This window comes from Daktulosphaira vitifoliae, unplaced genomic scaffold (genome assembly GCF_025091365.1).
Source record: "Daktulosphaira vitifoliae isolate Bord-2020 unplaced genomic scaffold, ASM2509136v1 Scaffold_2, whole genome shotgun sequence".
NCBI classification, from domain to species: domain Eukaryota; kingdom Metazoa; phylum Arthropoda; class Insecta; order Hemiptera; family Phylloxeridae; genus Daktulosphaira; species Daktulosphaira vitifoliae.
Window position 1 is genome coordinate 19,689,855 of NW_026099573.1, and position 19,480 is coordinate 19,709,334.

The 19,480-nt window shown below is 28.2% G+C and overlaps 1 protein-coding gene across 2 annotated transcripts; it reads right to left on the reverse strand.

The window, feature by feature from the left end:
• Nucleotides 1–1,031: 1,031 nt before the first annotated feature.
• LOC126897765 (uncharacterized) lies at nucleotides 1,032–18,342 on the reverse strand. Of its 2 annotated transcripts, XM_050671619.1 has the most exons (6): nucleotides 18,202–18,342; nucleotides 16,776–17,261; nucleotides 13,025–13,391; nucleotides 8,945–9,329; nucleotides 2,898–3,175; nucleotides 1,032–2,837 (listed from the first exon to the last, which is right to left on the reverse strand). In XM_050671619.1, exons 1-5 carry the CDS (start codon nucleotides 18,247–18,249, stop codon nucleotides 2,947–2,949), a joined length of 1,515 nt encoding a protein of 504 aa, XP_050527576.1. In that variant the 5' UTR covers nucleotides 18,250–18,342; the 3' UTR covers nucleotides 1,032–2,837; nucleotides 2,898–2,946. The 2 variants fall into 2 exon arrangements, with proteins under 2 accessions (XP_050527576.1, XP_050527575.1); XM_050671618.1 differs by having other exon boundaries at nucleotides 1,032–3,175.
• Between the last annotated feature and the right edge of the window lie 1,138 nt (nucleotides 18,343–19,480).

Sequence of the window (19,480 nt, forward strand, 5' to 3'; positions counted from 1 at the left end):
TAACACTAATAAAAAGGTTGTTTTATACTTCAGGTTCTCCCCAACTAGTACCCACTCCTCTCTTTTTATGCGTCTCTGAATATATANTACGATTTGTGATCTTTTGACATATTGTTCATCAAAATCGGTCCAGCGAGAGCTGAGATTGAGCGTTCACAGACACAAAAAAAAAAAATAAAAAAACACATCATAGTAAAATTAATACCTTCTCAGCTTCGCATCGAAGCTAAAAAAACTCTTACTAAATTTATTAAATCTCCGTGAAATTTAAAGTAAAGTTTTTAAGATATATGTAATTAAGAGAAATATTTCTATCTATAATAGCAGAAAAATAGAAAATTATAATTTTCTACCTAAGAAAAATAATATCTCTATTTATTTGTTCATAAATACTTTTTATATTTTATTAAAATAAATAAGAATAGCAATGAGACTAAACTCATTAAATTCATTACTGATTTTATTTAAAAATATATTAAATAATATTATAAATTTTCGTTAAATAACAATTTTTTATTAATTTTTAAAAAATATAACACAACAATAAATCATATTTTTATCTTGTCGATTTAGCCTTGGATTTATTTTAAAATATCTGGAGACATGTTATTTTTTTAACCAAATGAGTTGATATTTTTATAATGTTTAAATCAACAAATTATAGCAAAAGTTCTAGTAAATTATTGAGTTTCTAGAAGACAAATTTCACGTTAATGAAACAATGCACTATTTTAATTTAAATGAAATATTTTACTTTTCCATAAAACATTCTTCAATATTTTTATCAACTTAAAGACTTTAATTTCACGAACTGAAAATGTTCACGATTATTTTATTCGAACTTACACATTATAAAATTGTTTGCATTTTCATAGTTCGAAAACAATAGTAGAAATTAATTCTATAAAAAGTTTAACATTTACATTTTTTATTTATCTTTCCATTAATCAAAAATCTATTTTAAATATTGGTTGATAAATTAAAAGAAAAATATAAATTTAAAACACTTATTTTACCTGCATACCTATATTCTTTTATTGCTCTAGAAACAAATTAAAGTTATTTATTAACATTCTAAATAATTGCCATTAACTTGCAATCCAAATATTTGATTTTCTTCTCGAAAAACAAATTCTTGAGTTGTCAGGAACTTTATAACTATAATTGTCTCAACCTTTTTATCTTATACTGTATTTTTATATTTATCAGATTAGACTTTTTTTTTGATAAAATATAATTTATTTATTTGGGTTATTATATTTATTAGTAATGGGCATTTTCGAATTGTTTTTATGCAACCGAATAGCTAATTACATAGGCTATAAAAAATAAATTATTTTCAATAATCCATCATGTCGTAAATAATATTTAAATAGTTTGCTGACATACTAATATATCGTGAAGGAGTAATAATGCATACCGTAACATTGAAGTCATCCTTTGGATTCAGGCCCACTTGTAAAAATTTTCTGTCGCTGCACGCAATAGTGTAACTACTTGAGTCAATCATCGGCTGGCGGTGTTGGTGCGATGTAAATGTAGCGCTGTTTTCTTACAGGTTAGGCAGCCATATTGTTCATAGAATAGAGTCTTCATAGAGCTGATGGTTTTTGATGACACTGTGACTTTATCAACGATTTCACGCTCATTTATGCGGAAAAATGACATATTTTCATTGGGGGATCAATAAATTACAGATCACATATCCCCGTAAACTAACCCATTCCTTCACCACTTAAACATTTTTAACTCATAATTGCTTATTAATTGCAATTTAATAATTTCTAAAAAATTATTCATTTTTCATAGCCCCTCTTCTTATGTACCCCCACATGTAGATTAACCCCCATACTTGTGATATCTGTCATGAGAGAAGCACCTCCATTATACTCTTAACCTTGGGAAGAGAGGCCCTATGCCGTTCACCATATCCCACCAGCCGTTTACACCTCCCGTCTACCTATGGCAGGGTAAAACCACATCTTGTGGGTTGAGGGGGTCCTTATTCATACTTTATATTACTACTGCTACCGTATGGGTTTAAAAAATATTCGAATAGTTCTACCTAAAATTTTTATTAAGTGCACTTAATTATAATAAGATCATTAGGAATACTCAAAATAAATTATTATTAGTGAAGGACATTTTTTAATATTTCTAACTATCGAATAGTATTCAATAAGCTGTATAGTTTATTTTTAGCATAAACTATAAAATATTTTTACTATCCGAATACTTTTCGAATGAACATTTTTTGGTCGCTCAACATCAGAAATGATATTTCATGATCATAATATTTTTTTAATTAAAATAGTGCTTACTAAATATTATTAAAATAGATCATTTTATACATGTCACTATAATTATACTTGTATAAATAAATATAAATTGAATTTGGAGAAGCTAGGTAAGGGTCATGGTAAACATATTTGGGCTTATGCTCTCTTTATCTATATGTCTAATAATACATGATTACAGTATGTTGTTCACAATACAATACAATGATTTGTGTTGTACAATATTGTATGTAACAATATAACAGTAAGTTTTTGAATTATTATAAATCTTTAAAAATTACAGAAAATAATTATCATTCTTTAAATAAACACAAAAGATATAATTAGAATATTAACAATAAGTTAATAATGATAATGATTTTAAATAATTTATGTATTAACTATGAAATTCTGTTAATATTTCTTGATTTTTGATATTTAATATACTATACCTGTTACTTTGTCAAACAAATTTTGGGTCAAATGAATCAGAAATATTGTTTAATAAACATCTCTTAAGTATACTTTATAAACAATTTTCAGTGTAGATTATCACTTAACCTTTTAAAAAATTTATATTTAAGTTGTAAATTATCAATTTTTAACTATAAAATTCAATACTATTATAATTAAATATTATTTGCTTGTCCGAGTTAAAATGTAACTTTCATTAGTCAAACCAATCTCCAAATTCATTTTCGAGGTTTTGTACATTATCACCTGCAACAGGTACTGATTTATCATCTCCTTGTCCATAAATATTATCTTGAGTGTCACTTTTTTCTTTTTGTTTGTCTTCTGGTTTATCTTGTGTATTGTTAGAAGGTTCATTTGTATTTTTTTTAAATAGTCCTGTGACAGAACTTAATAATGATAATGGATTAAAAGTTGATTGGCCTCTAAAACAAAAGAATAAATATTGAATCATTAAAAAAAATGTTATTCAAAACGGTAAAAATATAATTAACCTCACACACGATTTTTTTTTATTCTGATTAAAAAAAAATGGTGAATAATAGTAAAAATGTTATGGCACTTAAAAGTTTGTATATAAGACTGTTATTAGATCATGCACACTCCATTAAAAGTTTTTCTAATATAGTTTTTGTTAACAATTTAAAAAAAGAAAATACTCAAATTAAGAGTACCTTTAACTAAGATTGTAATTTTATCAATTCAGATGCCTCTATTGGTTTTGTCTTTAAGTTCAATTTTTTGGCGTTGTTCAAAATAGTGTGCATTTTACACACAAAAATTATAACGAATTCTGGGATCACCTACGCCCGTTTCCGATGACTGACTTGAGCTCTTTAATGACTTTTGTGGGATAAGGATTGTTGACAATCTATGTATATATATCATAATCTTTTTTTTGTTATCTAATAACAGTCGGCCGGCCTTTTGGTATGCCCGTCAGTGTACGTTCCACCGCCAAAACTAAGGCGACGCGCTCTTAGATCTTTTTTTTTTTAATTATTTATTATGTCAGATTGAATATGTGTTTTAAATAGTAATTTATGTCAATTTTTTTTGTTTATTGTTTTGATTAAATATTATTAAAATTAAAGTACAATTAACAAATTAAAAATATAGAGCATTCTGTTATTGAATATTAATACACCGCTCGCCCTATCATTTGGTCCTTACGAACACGATTGTTTAAAATTGAACTGTCTAATAATTATTAGCATTAATAGGTGCTATTTCAGTAAATAATAAATTTAGTTCGTTCGTTTTTTAGTTCCCGTTTAGTTCGAATAGTGTTTCGCGAGTTCGTACGTAATCGACGCGTAGGTGCTATATTCGGACAAAGAAAACGGAATTACTGGCTGTAACCAAATATAGCTAAAGCGTACAAAGTGTTGTTATCATCCGCAGCTGTCAATACTGGCAGAGAAGTCAAGCAGCTGAAGAGGGGTGTTAAAGTCTCAGCTAACCAAATTTATGACCTATCTCAAAAATTTCAACAATGATAGCGATATCGAACAATTAAAGTTACAAAAGCAAAAGGTTGAAGAAAGCTGGGACGAGTTTCAAAAACTACAGTCCGAAATCGAAGATAAGTCGTCGGAACAAGATGACGAAAAATATAGAGATAACTTTGAAAATGATTATTTCAAAGCACTTGCTTAATGTAGCACAGTGATGGAAAAATACAACAAGGTAAATAAGCGAGAAAGTGCGACTTGGTCCCAACAATTAGCCAATTTGCCAGTACCAAACAATAATGCGGCTCCATTCTTGAGATTAGGAAATTATGAAGTACCTGATTTCGACGGTGAATACAAAAATTGGTCCACATTCAGTGATTCATTTTTAGCCTTTATCGACTCGCAGCCAGGAATCCCCGACATACAAAAATTCTTTTATTTAAAAAAGGCCTTAAAAGGGAAAGCTTGCGAAAGCAATCCAGTAATTTATCATGACTGAAAATAATTACAAATAAGCGTGGAAATGTATTAACGACCGTTTCAATAATGAAAAAATTATAATTCAAACTCATACAAAGGCTATTTACGATATAGAGGCAATTAAAAGAGAGTCAGCTTCTGAAAAATCGTCTCGTGTCTCCGAATAAACATAAATAATACGTATTACTGGTCTGATTCGACCATCGTGTTAGCATGGTTGAGCTCCTCTCCAACTCGTTGGAAAACCTTTGTCGCCCACCGGGTTGGCGAGATCCAAGAAAATAGTGCGGCTGATCAATGGAAGCATGTCAATCAAACAAACAAAATCCAGCTGATCTTATTTCACGTGGGTGTGACGTAAAAATGTTACTAGACAATAATTTGTGGTGGCAAAGCCCTGAGTTCTTGCAGCAAAAATCGCCCATGTGGCCTAAAATTTCAAGGAGCTATGACATGTGTGTGGAAGAAAAGAAAAATGTTATGGTTGTAGTAGCTAAAAATCAAGAGTCGTCAATAACTGAACGATTTTCGTCGCTACCAAAGTTATTAAGAGTAATCTCGTATATAATACGGTTCAAATCGCCGTCTAAATTAAATTCCATCAATGTCAGTAAATCCGAGATAAGGGAAGTGTTAATTAAGCTTATTAAATTAGAGCAGAAAAAACATTTCGTCGAAGAAATAACATGCTTGCAAAAAGGTGTTTTTATTAGTGGTCGCAGTCAACTCAATAAATTAAATGTGTTTTTAGACGAGCAGCAAATAATACGCGTTAGTGGCCGGTTAAATAATTCGGTTGTCGCGAGTAGGGACAAAAAAAATTCAATACTACTACTATCAAAGTCCAAGCTAACTAAATTAATTTTTGAAAACGAGCACATAAGATTGCTACACGCTGGACCACAAGCATTGTTGTCGTCTTTACGAGAAAAATATTGGCCTTTGAACGGGCGAAATATTTCCAGATCCACGGTAAATCAATGCATCGCTTGTTTTCGTTCGAGGCCGAACGTGTACCAGCTCATTATGAGTAACTTACCGAGCTCACGCGTGGGTGTGTTCAAACGTGGTTTTTTGCAGCAGGCGTAGATTATGCTGGGTCAATCAATATAAAAAGTGGACTTAGAAAAAACTCGCCTATGGTAAAGGCGTACGTCTCTTTGTTTGTTTGTTTTTCGTCAAAGGCGGTTCACCTAGAGCTCGTCAGCGATCTCACAACGGAGTCGTTTTTAAATGCGCTTAGGAGATTCTGGGCCCGCAGAGGAATGAATAAATACATGTACTCAGATAATGCCACAATTATGGTACATGCGAATAGAAAATTAAAGGAATTAATAGAGCTGTTCAAGTCTAAGGAACACGTGGAAGCTGTAAACCGCTGCTCTGCTGCCCTCGGTGTCAAATGGTGTTTATACCAGCGCGCAGTCCACATTTCGGCGGTCTATGGGAAAATTCCGTGAAATCCGTTAAAAAACATTTAACAAGATCGTTTGGTGAGGCCTCATTAAGTTACAAAGAATTATATACCGATCTTGTGCGAATTGAAGCATGGTTGAATTCTAGGCCTATAACGCTCCTATCTACTGATCTGTCTGATTTAAATGCATTAACTCCTGCTCATTTTTTGATCGGTGGTTCTTTGACGGAAATACCCGAACCGGACTTAACAAAAATAACTCCTAATCGTCTGAGACGATGGCAGCGGGTAACTCAGTTGACACAGCAAGTTTGGAATCGATGGCAAACCTAATATTTGTCTACGCTTCAATATAGGGCAAAATGGACAAAATCGGCGGGAGCTGTTCCCAAAGAAGGTGATTTATTCTAATAAAGGAATGTAACTTGTCTCCACTTCAATGGAGGCTAGGAAGAATTTCGATGATTTTTTTTTGGGAATGACAACATTGCCAGAGTAGCTATGGTGGAAACAGATAGAGGGGAATTCAAGAGGGTAGTCCGAACCTTATGCCCTTTGCCACTCGATGAAGAGTCAAGTTGTAGAATGTTGTGCATTAAATATATTATGTAAAATAGAATTGTCTTTCAATTAATTAAACAAGTATTTTTATTAATTTAATTTTTGTTTTTTTTTTTGTAAATTCGAATATTGTAATATTAATTTACTTATTTAATTATTATTATTTTTCAAATGTTATTTTAATTATTTAGTTTTTTTTTTATTATTATTATTATTTTACCTGTATGGTAAAATGGTGGCCGGTATGTTGACAATCTATGTATATATAACATAATCTTTTTTTTGTTATCTAATAATAGTCGGCCGGCCTTTTGGTATGCCCGTCAGTGTACGTTCCACCGCCAAAACTAAGACGACGCGCTCCTAGTTTTTTTTTTGAATTATTTATTATGTCAGATTGAATATGTGTTTTAAATAGTAATTTATGTCAATCTTTTTTGTTTATTGTTTGGATATTAAATATTATTAAAATTAAAGTACAATTAACAAATTAAAAATATAGAGCGTTCTGTTATTGAATTTTAATACACCGCTCGCCCTAACAAGGATCTTAAAGTCATGTGAGAGCTAAACTATATATATGCCCAAAAAAAGATATTATAAGTAACCTGATAATAAATATCACCGAGATTTTAACTAAAAAAATTGTGTAAATGTGATTGTGATAAGGTGTTAATTTTATATATTACAACGAATATATCTATATTTAGTCCTAATAAAATATTAATATTTTCGTGTAAGTTAACAATTGTATATTTGGGGTGAAATATAAATTAATAATGAACTCAAAAATTGAATAGCTCTTAATTGTTAATTTATTAGAGATATTACTCTATCTCAAATTTTCTCTACATAACCTAACATTAAGAGTAAATTATTTCAATCAATAAAATAATAAAAAATCTATATCCCTAATGTCGAGGCTTACAATTAAAAATAATTATTATATCGCTTTATCAGCCCATTAAGGGCCATGGCGGCCTCCCCGAAAAAAGGAGGTTTCTTAATCATTTATACACCGGGACGGTTAGTTGGTCCGTCGCCGGAGAGAAGAATGGCAACTCTGGGCGTTCATCGTTTCCATCAAATCTGATAAGGTAAGTTTTTTGTTTCGGCCAAACGATAGTTTATACATATCTATAAATAGAAGCTTGAGAACCACTGGTTAAAATATTTGCCAAAATAACCCGATAATAATTATCTACTATTCATTTAATCGAACTTTTTACTATTTTTTTATTGTTATTAGATAGCAGTGCATTGATAATTGTGAATCATTTCATTCAGATTTTAATGAACAATTTTTAAGGCGCATCCTTCTATTAATATATTTTTACGAATTTTAATAGAAAATATTTAGTCTTATAATTACATTAAAATATATAGTTTTGATAATGCAGTCTCAAAAAAGGTACGGAATAAAATTGATATCCGTTTCAGAAAAACAAAAGAGACAATTGATAAATTTAATAACAATGAAATTAGCCGATTTGAATTTGTGAAAATAGTTTTCAACAACTATCAAAAAATTTATAGATCATAGATCTATTTTTTATTATATTATTACACGTATTAGATATTTTTTAAGCTTATTATTAATATTTGAATTTTGTTATATATACAGGGGTGGCCCACCACTCACTGAGAACTTAAATCTTAAATACAGGCCTGAACGTAACATTCAATAAAAACCAAACAATTTGGTACTGGCAGCTACCTAACCTGACCATATGCTAAAACCGATACTGGATTGTCGTGGTGACCCATAGATAAAACTAAATGGTTCTCAAACTTTTTAGTAGATAGACAGGTAGAAAATTAGTTTGGCGGAAATGATAATCTCCCGCGACTCCAATTACCGAACTGATCTCTCATTCGGCAAATGAAGCCGTCCGTGACCGAGTTTCGAACCCGAGGCAGTGCGCGTCTAACACTGCCGCGTTACCGACTATATTAAAAATAAAGAAAAAGATATAAGGCATTGAAGAAAACTATTATCAACAAAACAATGCTCATTTCTAAAGATACTTTTAAGAAAATTGGTATAGTAAATTTCAGTAAAATAAAGAGTCACAAATTATTTAAAAACAGCTTCGTTTTTGGTAAAGATAGAATAAATATGGAATGTCGTTCAATTATACATTGTTCTAACATACAATTTAATAGATATCATTTACTCGCTGTGTATTGTGTAGTCTAAGCTACATTTTTTAAACCAATGATTAATATTATTAATTTTGTATTCCAAATAAATAATTTGGTCATACAGTAAAATTTACCCTTTAAACATTGAGGCCATTCCCATTAGTGATTCGAAAAAGGCTTTTGAACCTGGTCCAGTTAATTCCGATAAAATAGTTGCAATGGAATTTAATGCAGTTTGACCACTTGGACCAACAAACAAGTCAAATACCATGCGTATATCTGAATCGGATAATGGCAATCTGTCCAAAATACACCCAAGAGATTCACTAGATGCCATTACTTTCATAATGATACGTATTATACTGGCCATGACGTCGTCATCAGATGTGAATTTTTGAATTAATTGTGAAATTAGGTCAGTAATTTCGTCATCTTTGATAATATAATTAGCGATTGTATTGACGTCTTCGAATAGAGTTGTGTTGGTCCCCTTCTTATTAAAGCCTTTAATTTTTGATCCTTTTAATGAAAAATAGATTATTATAGTAACATCTATTAATACAACTCAGTGGCGGTTCGTGGGTGCTGGTGTTGGGAATTCGACTTTGAATATAAATGACCGCTAGCCATAGGTATAAAAAATTGTCAATTTAAATATAATAAAAAAAAAAACACAAAATACATACTTTTTAAAGGTTGCAGTAGGAAATAGAAATGAAAGTAATAATAATAGCGATTATACTATTATAGCAACCGATAACGCCGAGCACTTAATTCTAAAAATAAATTACCATAATAAAAATGTATATTTTTATTATGTATATTTTATATTTAGTAAAAATTTGTATACAATTGATTTTCTTCTTTTAATTAATTTTAGTAGGGGTGCGATCGTCTGGTCGTCCAAGCCACGAACCGCCACTAATACAACTCGTTTTTTTATACCTTCAGAATTAGAACTTATTTTCTGAAAGATGATTAGCATTAACAGGCTTAAAGTTAATTATATAAGGGGGAACTTTTAATTCAATATAGTCTCGCTTTTTTCTTAGGAAATTAGGTTATTTAGCTTTAGTTGTTGGAGAGGTGGGTAAGAACTAACCATGCACTTCGATCTATAGGTCCATTGTGCGCACCACTTACAGAATTATATTAATTTGGTTTCTTCACATAAGTGCTTTCGTGCAAAGTATTATTGTCATTATTTGTATAACTAACATGATATACTATGTATATATTCTTACACGAATAACTATATTATCATGTTTTGGATATAACATTTAATTATTGAAGTATTCCTGTCTTCCTTGCAATCACAATTTTTTTAAGTCATACTTAATTATAAGATTTTCTTGCAAAAATTATATTTTTTATTTTTGCGAAAATATTAAAATGTATATTTATTTTTAAACATATTGCAGTTGATGAGCCAGTACTTGAAAAACTTCTAACTGCTATCATTAATTCCTTCCATCGTCAATAGTCGGTTGTAGTGGTTACTGTTTCCCTCTGTTACCTTTTTTTATCGTCTCTTACAATAAGCAGAAGTTACTCAATAGGTCAATTCCTACCACAACCTACAGGGAAATAAAATGTAGTTATAACTTCCGAAATAATGGGTATAAAGTTGTCATGGGCCAGTCAATTATTTAATTAGTTAATTTTTTATTTTTAAGCTAGTTAAATATGTATATTATCATTAAAAAAATAAAGTTGACATCCATATAAGGTATAAAGATTGTATGAAAAATTACTATGGTTAATAAATCTAATAATATATGAAAATAAAAACATTAAAAATGATTCATTTAACCTAACTATTATTGTATGAGAAACCGAGTAATTATTAAAAAATTACTATGTATTTCGTTACCACAATTTATCATAAGTCATCGGTAGCTAGAACATTTTTTTTTTAAAGGGTTTCCTTCCATTTAATATACTTATTGAATTGTCATTAAAAGTTGCAAAAATTTACCCTGAAAATATTTATAACTAACACTTAAATCATTTTTCTTTTCGTATTAGTGTTAAATGGAGTGATTACCCTATCCTTCTTATAGGACTGTACCGTTTGATCTAAAATATAAATTTTCTATTTTGAATCCCTTCTGTGGGTTGGCAAAGTGTCAGACTTTTAATAAAGTTTGAACAAAATGAAAGGGAAATGCGTAAGGTGTTTATATAAAAAGAATTGTTTCGGCTCACCCATTAAAAAAAAAAAAACGGGAGCACATTGAGATTGCGGCACAAGGTGGGAATGAAATATTTGGGAAAATTATAATAATCATAACAATTATGGACAATGATAACTGTCAGTGATTAAAATCACTATCATAACAAACGTTTCAAAACATCAAATCACTCAAAATCGCAACTATTTGTTTTGTATTTTTATCGTAATAAATCATATAAATAGAAATCATAGCCGAGATATTTATATAATTCTTAGTGTTTCAATTGATATTACAATTCAAATATTCAGACCTTAATTAATTTTTTAATTATTTAAAAATAACCATAAATATCTTGATTAAAATGAAATTAAACAACACATCATCAGTGGACGAAATCATAAGTAAAACTAGGACAAGTCCGACTAGGCCATAGTTTGACCCAATATTTAGGATCCTTTTAAAATAATAATCGTAACACTTGACTAGGCGGAGTTACCACAAGAATAATATCACAAAATTGTTAAACGTAATTTATGATAGTATAAGAATTTTATATGAACCAAATAATATTAAGGCAAAAAATCCTAAACAATAATAAATTAACAATTATATTAAAAATCGTTAAGTCTATCGCTTTATCAATGTCAATAATTATTATGACTACCCATAAGTGATATTGTAAAAATATCGTTGAATATTGATTAGTAGTAATCAAACATTTTTTAATGCGCTCTAACTTCATTGATTTTACTATTTTTAATAAAAAAATTTTTTAACGAAAACAAAAAGTTTTATCTTCTATGGACACTATATAATAGAACCTATAGGTTATCGAATTGCGAGATAACTAAATAGAAAAAATTTGGGAGGGCTAATTTAATTTATCCTTCTAATATACTTATATAACTTGTAGATCAAGATCTCCTAGTTTCACTAGATCAAAACAAGTCATTGTAAACAATCCAATTTATTGGCCAAGTCAAACATAAAGGTAGAGCTTTTCTTATGCACAAAATTATAACAAAATCCTTCTAATTAATATAATAAATATTTATTACTATAGGAGACTCAAAAAAATGTTTAATTTTTTTCCACCTTTAAAAGAATTAAGAAAAGATGCAAAAAGTTATTTTGATGAACGGGTTCGAATTTCATTTTTCTCATTTACAGGGAATGAGGGAAATTCAATAACATTTTAAGGGTAATGTCTTCAACCCGATACAATTTTTGATCTTTTGACGTATCATTAAAATAAATCTAGTCTATGAGGGTTGAGAAAAAGTAGTGACTGGCACAAAAAAAAAAAAATAATAATTAACACGTCATTGTATAATTAATATTATGAGCTTCGCATCAAAGCTAAAAATTAGAGGGAGGTAAAACTAAATATAATAAACCCTTCTAAAATATTATAGAAATTGTGTGTTCGATTTAAGTAACATATCGCACCCCTAGATGTAAACTGTTGTAACTCAAAAATGCGATTTTTGAGATGTTTATTTTAGGATTTCTGATTCTATTACCTACATGAGAATAAAACCGTAGTAACTATATCTTGTTTGGATTCCTCTAAAAAGCACTAGAAGATAGTTTACTTGAATGACAGCATACAAGTTTCATATCAGTTTTTCTTGAATTGTGAAAAAAGAGGTTTTTTGAGTTACAACAGTTTAGATCTAGGGGTGCGATATATAATAGCTTATTACTCTTATTTAAAAATAAAAATAGAAATCAATGATTTATTAGTATTATTATACACAGTAACACGGCTCAATAAGAGCCATAGCAGCTCTATTGAAGAAGAGGTTTCTTAATTATCAATACTCTCGAACCGGTTGTTAATCCGTGTCCCCTAAGAGAAAAATGGCGACTCCAATTATTTAACTGATCGCTCGCTCAGTAAACGGAGCTTCCAGTGACCAAATCTCGAATCCAATACAGTAGGTATCGAGCACTGACGCGTTAAGGACTAGGCTACAGACATCGTCTCTCCATTCTAAAATTACTATTTTTTTACTTTATTGTAAATATACTAACCAGCGTATTCTAATAGAAGTTTTATTATTTCTGCATTTCCTGATTTTTTGTCCAACTTAGATCTTATCTTTTGTAAGCCTATATTTGAAGCCAAAATGCTTAAATCGTTTGCTTCAGACATAACGTTTATTCCACTATCAACAATGTTTGCTACAGTATTTACTACAGGAATTTTTAATTTATTGTGCATATTTTTGTGTGCACCTGAACCTTTTCTGACTAAGCTGTAAGCGCTTGTCGATATACCATTATACGTGTCAAGACCAGATTGCATCAGACCTACGCCTCCTCTGGCTAAATTTTTCGCTAAAAGAGATGAATTTCCCAGCATATTGTTAAAAATGTCATTTGAATGAGGTCTTTTTCTCTAATAAATAAACATATTACTTTCGATAAAATTAAAATTTTTTTAGTAAAAAAAATCTTTATCCTTATATGCAATATATGTTGTATGTTTTAAAATATATTATGTTTTAAAACCTTAAATCATATGTATCAGAGATATAACAATTTTACGGACTTAGAAATCAAAAACCTTAGTTTCAAATTTTCATTTTCAATATATTTGTAAGAATAAAAAATACATTATGATAAGTCAATTTACCCAAATGCTCTCAGAATATAATTAATTTTGAAATATTTATTTTGGTTACATGTAATTCTGGAAATATTTGCTACGTAAACTTTTTAAGTTCAACCTTAGGGTTGAATATAAAAACTGAAGATGAGTAGTGTGCCCTTCTATTTTTATCACTTTTCGTTTCCCTTTCGTACTCTTCGTCCAGCTTAGGTATAAAATTGAGAGAAATCTCTGAAGTACTTGTCCAAAAGTTGTAATCAACCAGTCTTTATTTTATTTATATTATTTTTTACTTTATAAGCTAGTTAAATATGTATTTTATCACTTGAAAAACTAAAGTTGACACCCATTTAAGTTATATGTGATGATCCAAAAAAGAAATTAATAGCTAATAAATTAAAAAAATTATGTGATCATAAGAAATTAACAACTTTTTTTTTTCAATATTGTAATTTTTTGCGAGTAATCGAGTGATCTATGATAAACTGATCATCTTGTATTTATGAGTTCTAGAATGTAAACATAAGGTATATCTCCCGTTATTTCATAAAAACATTATAGAGGTTAATTTAAGATACATATAAGAGTGTCAGAGTTTCCGGAACACTTTCAAAAGTTAAGTTGGAAAGCTCTATATTTTATATAAGCATTTTTTAGATTTGAACCCCGACCCCCCAAATATAGTGTAATGGTCCGATTTTAAAAAAGTATGTCGAATGGAAAAGGGATATAAATATTATTTCTCATAAAAAAATTGTGTTGATCCATACACTTTTCAATAAGTTATAGCATTATAAAGTTAAAAATGTAAAAAACAAAATCGAGAATTTTCACACAAAAATAGCATTTGGTAACTATTTTCACCGTGAAGACAAAATAAAATCCAAAATTTGTTTTTTCCGTAATAATGTAAATTACATTAGCTTTAATTTAAGATGTATATAAAAGTGTCAGACTTTCTGGAACACTTTCAAAAGTTAATTTTAAAAAGTAAATTTTTTGTGAAAAAGTTGTCATTTTAAATCCCCCCCTGTAGGCAGGTAAAAGGTCAGATTTATAAAAAAAATATACAAAATAGTAGATAAAACAATCAAGTATCTATATAAAAAAAATTAAAAACGTTCGATAATAAGCGATTTTTAAATTTGTAATTTTTTGGAGGTTTCCTCCATTTACGGAGAACGAAGGATATTTTTTGAATTTTTGAGGGTAATGTTTTCGATTATATACGATTTGTGATCTTTTGACGTATCGTTGAAAGAAATCGGTTCGGTGAGAGCTGAGAAAAAGTGCACCCAAAGAAAAACCTCAATCAAAATTGAAAGAGAAATTTTATCAAGGGTTTATGATAATATTTTATTAATACGAACAAAATAACTATTCTTATAAATAATTATTGTTCAAGACAAGAAAAAAAAATATCATATTGATAAATATATCATTGATTCAATAGTAATGATATATTTATCAAATTGAACAATGAATTTATTATACAGATCGAGGTTTTTCTCTGGGTGTGGTAACAGACACAAAAAAAAACACATCATAGTAAAACCAATACCTTCTCAGCTTCGCATAGAAGCTAAAAGTAACATTCTAATACATTAGTAAAAAAAGCTTCCATTCACGGGTTTCAGTTTTTTTCAATATTTTTTAAAATGACAATTCAAAAGTCGAATAAATTCATATTTTCTGCAACACATATTAATAATTGATTTTAGAAAAATTACAACAAAAAAGTTGCCGTTAATTATCGTTTTGTATGAATAACAGTAATAGTACTGAAATAAGTACAACTCGTTTTATGTCTGCGAGTATGCCACCAATGTTTTTGTAACCAACTAAGACGATAGACCTACGCTTACGCACATTTAATTCAATTTACATATATTTACAATGAAGATACCAATTGAAAATTTTAAATTAGTAATTCAAATAGCAGAAGATGCTAATTCTCTCAGAAATATTTCACTAACAATAAATAAATCGCAAGTTAGTTAAATCACCAGCTTTCAGTCCATACGGATTTTCTCTAGTATAGTAATTTTTTTATCTGTTATTTATACACATCAATAAATTTATGGAAACGTTTTTGTTGTTATTTTTCTAAAATTGTTTAAATAAATACAAGTAAAAAAAAAGTACAAAAAATGTCAAAATTTACCAATTTTAAAAATCGTAATTTTTTGAGGGATTTTCACCTTTATAGGAACGAGGAAAACAATTTTAATTTTTGAAGGTAAAATCTTCAATTAGACACGATTTGTAAAATTTTAACGTATCGTTGAGATAAATCGATCCGGTGAGAACTTTGAAAAAGTTGTGACAGACACAACAAAAAAAATAATAAACACATCATGGTAAAATTAATACTTTCTCAGCTTCGCATCGAAGTTAATAAAATAATTTGTATATATCCTTTATTTTTCTGAAAACAATTATTAATATATTTCTGAATAAATGTTTGTTGAAAATATGAAGTTATTCAACTTTTGAATTGCCATTTTATGTTATTGAAAAAATCTGACAACCAGCGTATGGAGACTTTCTGCACGTGTGAAGCTCATACATTAATGAGGACCCGGATTACCTACCATCCCTAAATCCGGTCTTAATTATTATTTAATAGTGACTAATTAGTAATGTAATAATATTATTAGTAATAATAGTAGACATCGTAAAAAGAAATTAGCTACTTGGCATTGAATCTACTCCAATATAATACATATATTTAAACTTCAAAAATCGAAATTTTAAGTAATAAACGAAAAATTTTTATTTAAAAATATAAAAAATGTTCGATGTTATAAAATAAAGATAGTAAGTCTTTGTTAATTAAAACATCTAAACTATATACTTCTATTTGAAAAAAATTAAGTTGACACTTATCAACTATGTATGTGGAATGAACTTAAAACGTATTACATAAATATTTATTTTTAACATTCTCTCTAAAAGTTATTGTTTAATTCAAAAATTATATGTATCTTAAAGTAACCAAAAAAAAATTCAAAATTATTTTTTTCTGCGAGTAATTGAGTGGTTTATGATAAATAGTATATAAATATGTATATAATATAATTGTATAACTGGTAAAAGCCTGAATGCAGAATATATTTTTTTAATAATATTTTTGTCGGGTAATATCAAATTAAAATTTATATAAATTACCTTTCTTGGAGGAAACATAACAACAATTGGTTTCCTATTTGACCCCTTTTTAGAATGATTTTGTGTTCTAGTTTTATGACTATTTTTAATTTTATCTGTGGCTTTAATTTTGCTATTAGTATTATCCTTGACTTTAGATTTGGTTTTATCTTTAGCATTTGCCCTAGTGTGTTTTTTTTTACTCTTAATTGTTATCTTATCTTTAGTAATTTCCCTATTCCTTATTTTGCTTTTAATCTTATCTTTTACTTTGACTTTAGTCTTATTCTTTGTACTGGCTTTATTTTCAGACTTTGTTTTTTTTCTACCCTTAATACTGTTTTTAGTCTTAAATTTAGTCTTCGTGGTGTTTTCTGAAGAAATCGTAGTGTCTATCTTGAGTTTAGAATTCTTATCAAGAAATTTAATTGATCTTGATCGGTTTCTCGATACGTTAGTATTAACATCAATAGGGTGTTTATGTTGATCTTGAACAGCCAAATCATTCTGTAAACAAGAATTCTCATTTAAAATGTTTATTATGAATTAAGATCAAATTAAAAATTAATGTATGCGTTTCATTTTGTCTTTTAATGTGTTTTTAAATAAACATTTTAATATATAATATAAACATTTTGTTTATATCGCTTTATATAAATCTTATAAATAAGATAAAAAAATCAATAATATAAATTAGCAAATTCAAATTAGCATTATTTAATCCTAATAAAGTAACAAAATTCTCAAGATTTTATCAAAAATAAACTATCATTTGATGCAATGGTGAATCCAGGAAGAGGGTGCAGGAAGGCACTATAATATACAGTGTTGAGTATATCAAGTACCATACAATTTTATATGATCAGAATTCTAGGTTCATATTTATAATTAATTCTTATAAATAATTTCTGTTAAAGCTTTTCTTAAGCATGTTATTCATACAGTTTAGTGACAACTTATTTATAAGAATTAGAATTAAATCTTAAAATATACAATTAATACTCCTGTTAGCTCAAAGAAATTTTTATATAATATATAAAATAATTTTATTTATTATATTATAAAAAATTGTAGGCCTTAAAATTAATTTTGAATTAAATGATTCTAAAATTATTTAACACTGCATAGAAGTAATCATAAGATTCTATTCAGTAATTTTTATTAAACACATCTAATACTATTGTACACTTTATCACATTAAAATTTATTTAAAATTAATTTTAGAAAAATAGTTTGATAGTACAAACATTAAATAATAATAAAACAAATGTAGGTATTTATTTTAATCATTAACTTAATAATATTAATATTATATATTTGTTGTTAACAATATTGCAAAATCAGACAACTGGTCAGTTTACTATCTCTGATAGACAAAAAAAATCTTCAAAAGTAATTAATGGTTATTATAATTGTATGTTAAATAATTAATACATTAACAGCTAACCTGAATCAGTAAAAGTACAACTGTTATTAGACAATACCGTAAAAACATTATTGAGTATTAACAGCTAAACATGAACAATCAGCTAATTTTGATGACTGTTCTTCATTGATTCTAGATAGCTGTGCAATCAACTATGTGTAATATTGCTATAGATGTACGCATAATCGTCAAAATTTGTTTTTTAGTGAGCATACAAATTAATTTATTACAATAATTATACCACAAGTGTTATTTTATAAACTTTTACAATAACTATAATAGATACATGGTCTTGTGGATAATTAACACATATCAATATTTGATCAATACTTATTTCAATAGAGTATAATTCTACACTGTAAATGAAGTTAAAAATTAATAATATGATAAGCATGTTACACAAAGTGTTTTTGTAAATTTTCAGAGTGACACAAACACCTCTTTCGTCATACGTTACACGGTTGAATGGGTAATAAAAAAACGTCCTAAAATTTTATTGCTAAAATTATATTTTAGTTCTTATCAACTCTAAATTCAGATTTTTGTAATTTAAATAAAGTTTTAATTTGAATATTGCATTAATAAATCTTATGATAAAATCTTTAATTTAGTTCATAACAAAATTACGATAAAATGTATATTTCATGGTTTAAAAAGGAAAACTCTAAGTTTTGTTTTTAAGGGATATACATAAAAAATCTTTTTATTACGCTCTCCAAACAAAAAGAAATTTTAGCTACATCATTTTTACTACAGAAATCTATTCCCACTATAATACATTTTATCTTGGCATAAGAGATCCACAAATTATAATTATTTTAGTAATGATTTCCCAAAATCTAGTGCCTGCACTAAATACGTCCCTTGCAACACAATATGCAATGTAATTTTTCTAATTAAAAATATGTTCTATGTTAACCATTGATTTTTATTAAAAAACTGAAATTTGGGCAGCTAAATTATGAACAAAATGTTATTTTAATTTAGTTATATAGCTGAAAATCTAATTGGATTTACTTTGATATGTTTTTATTATGATTATTATTTTTTTTTTAGTCAGTATACAAGATTATTCTACTGCAACTGAACTGATTTTTCTCAAAAGTACGCCAAAAGATCACAAAACGTGACTAATTGTTTAATCTAAAGTTATCAGTGCCATAGTTTTGAAAAACTGTAATTTCTCTTTAAATCAAAGGAAATTATCTCTAACTTACAGTAGCACGGCCCAAATAGCAGCAGATGCGGATGTATCAAGTGCTCGATTTCTACATCTCCAGAGATTGCAGGTCTACCACTG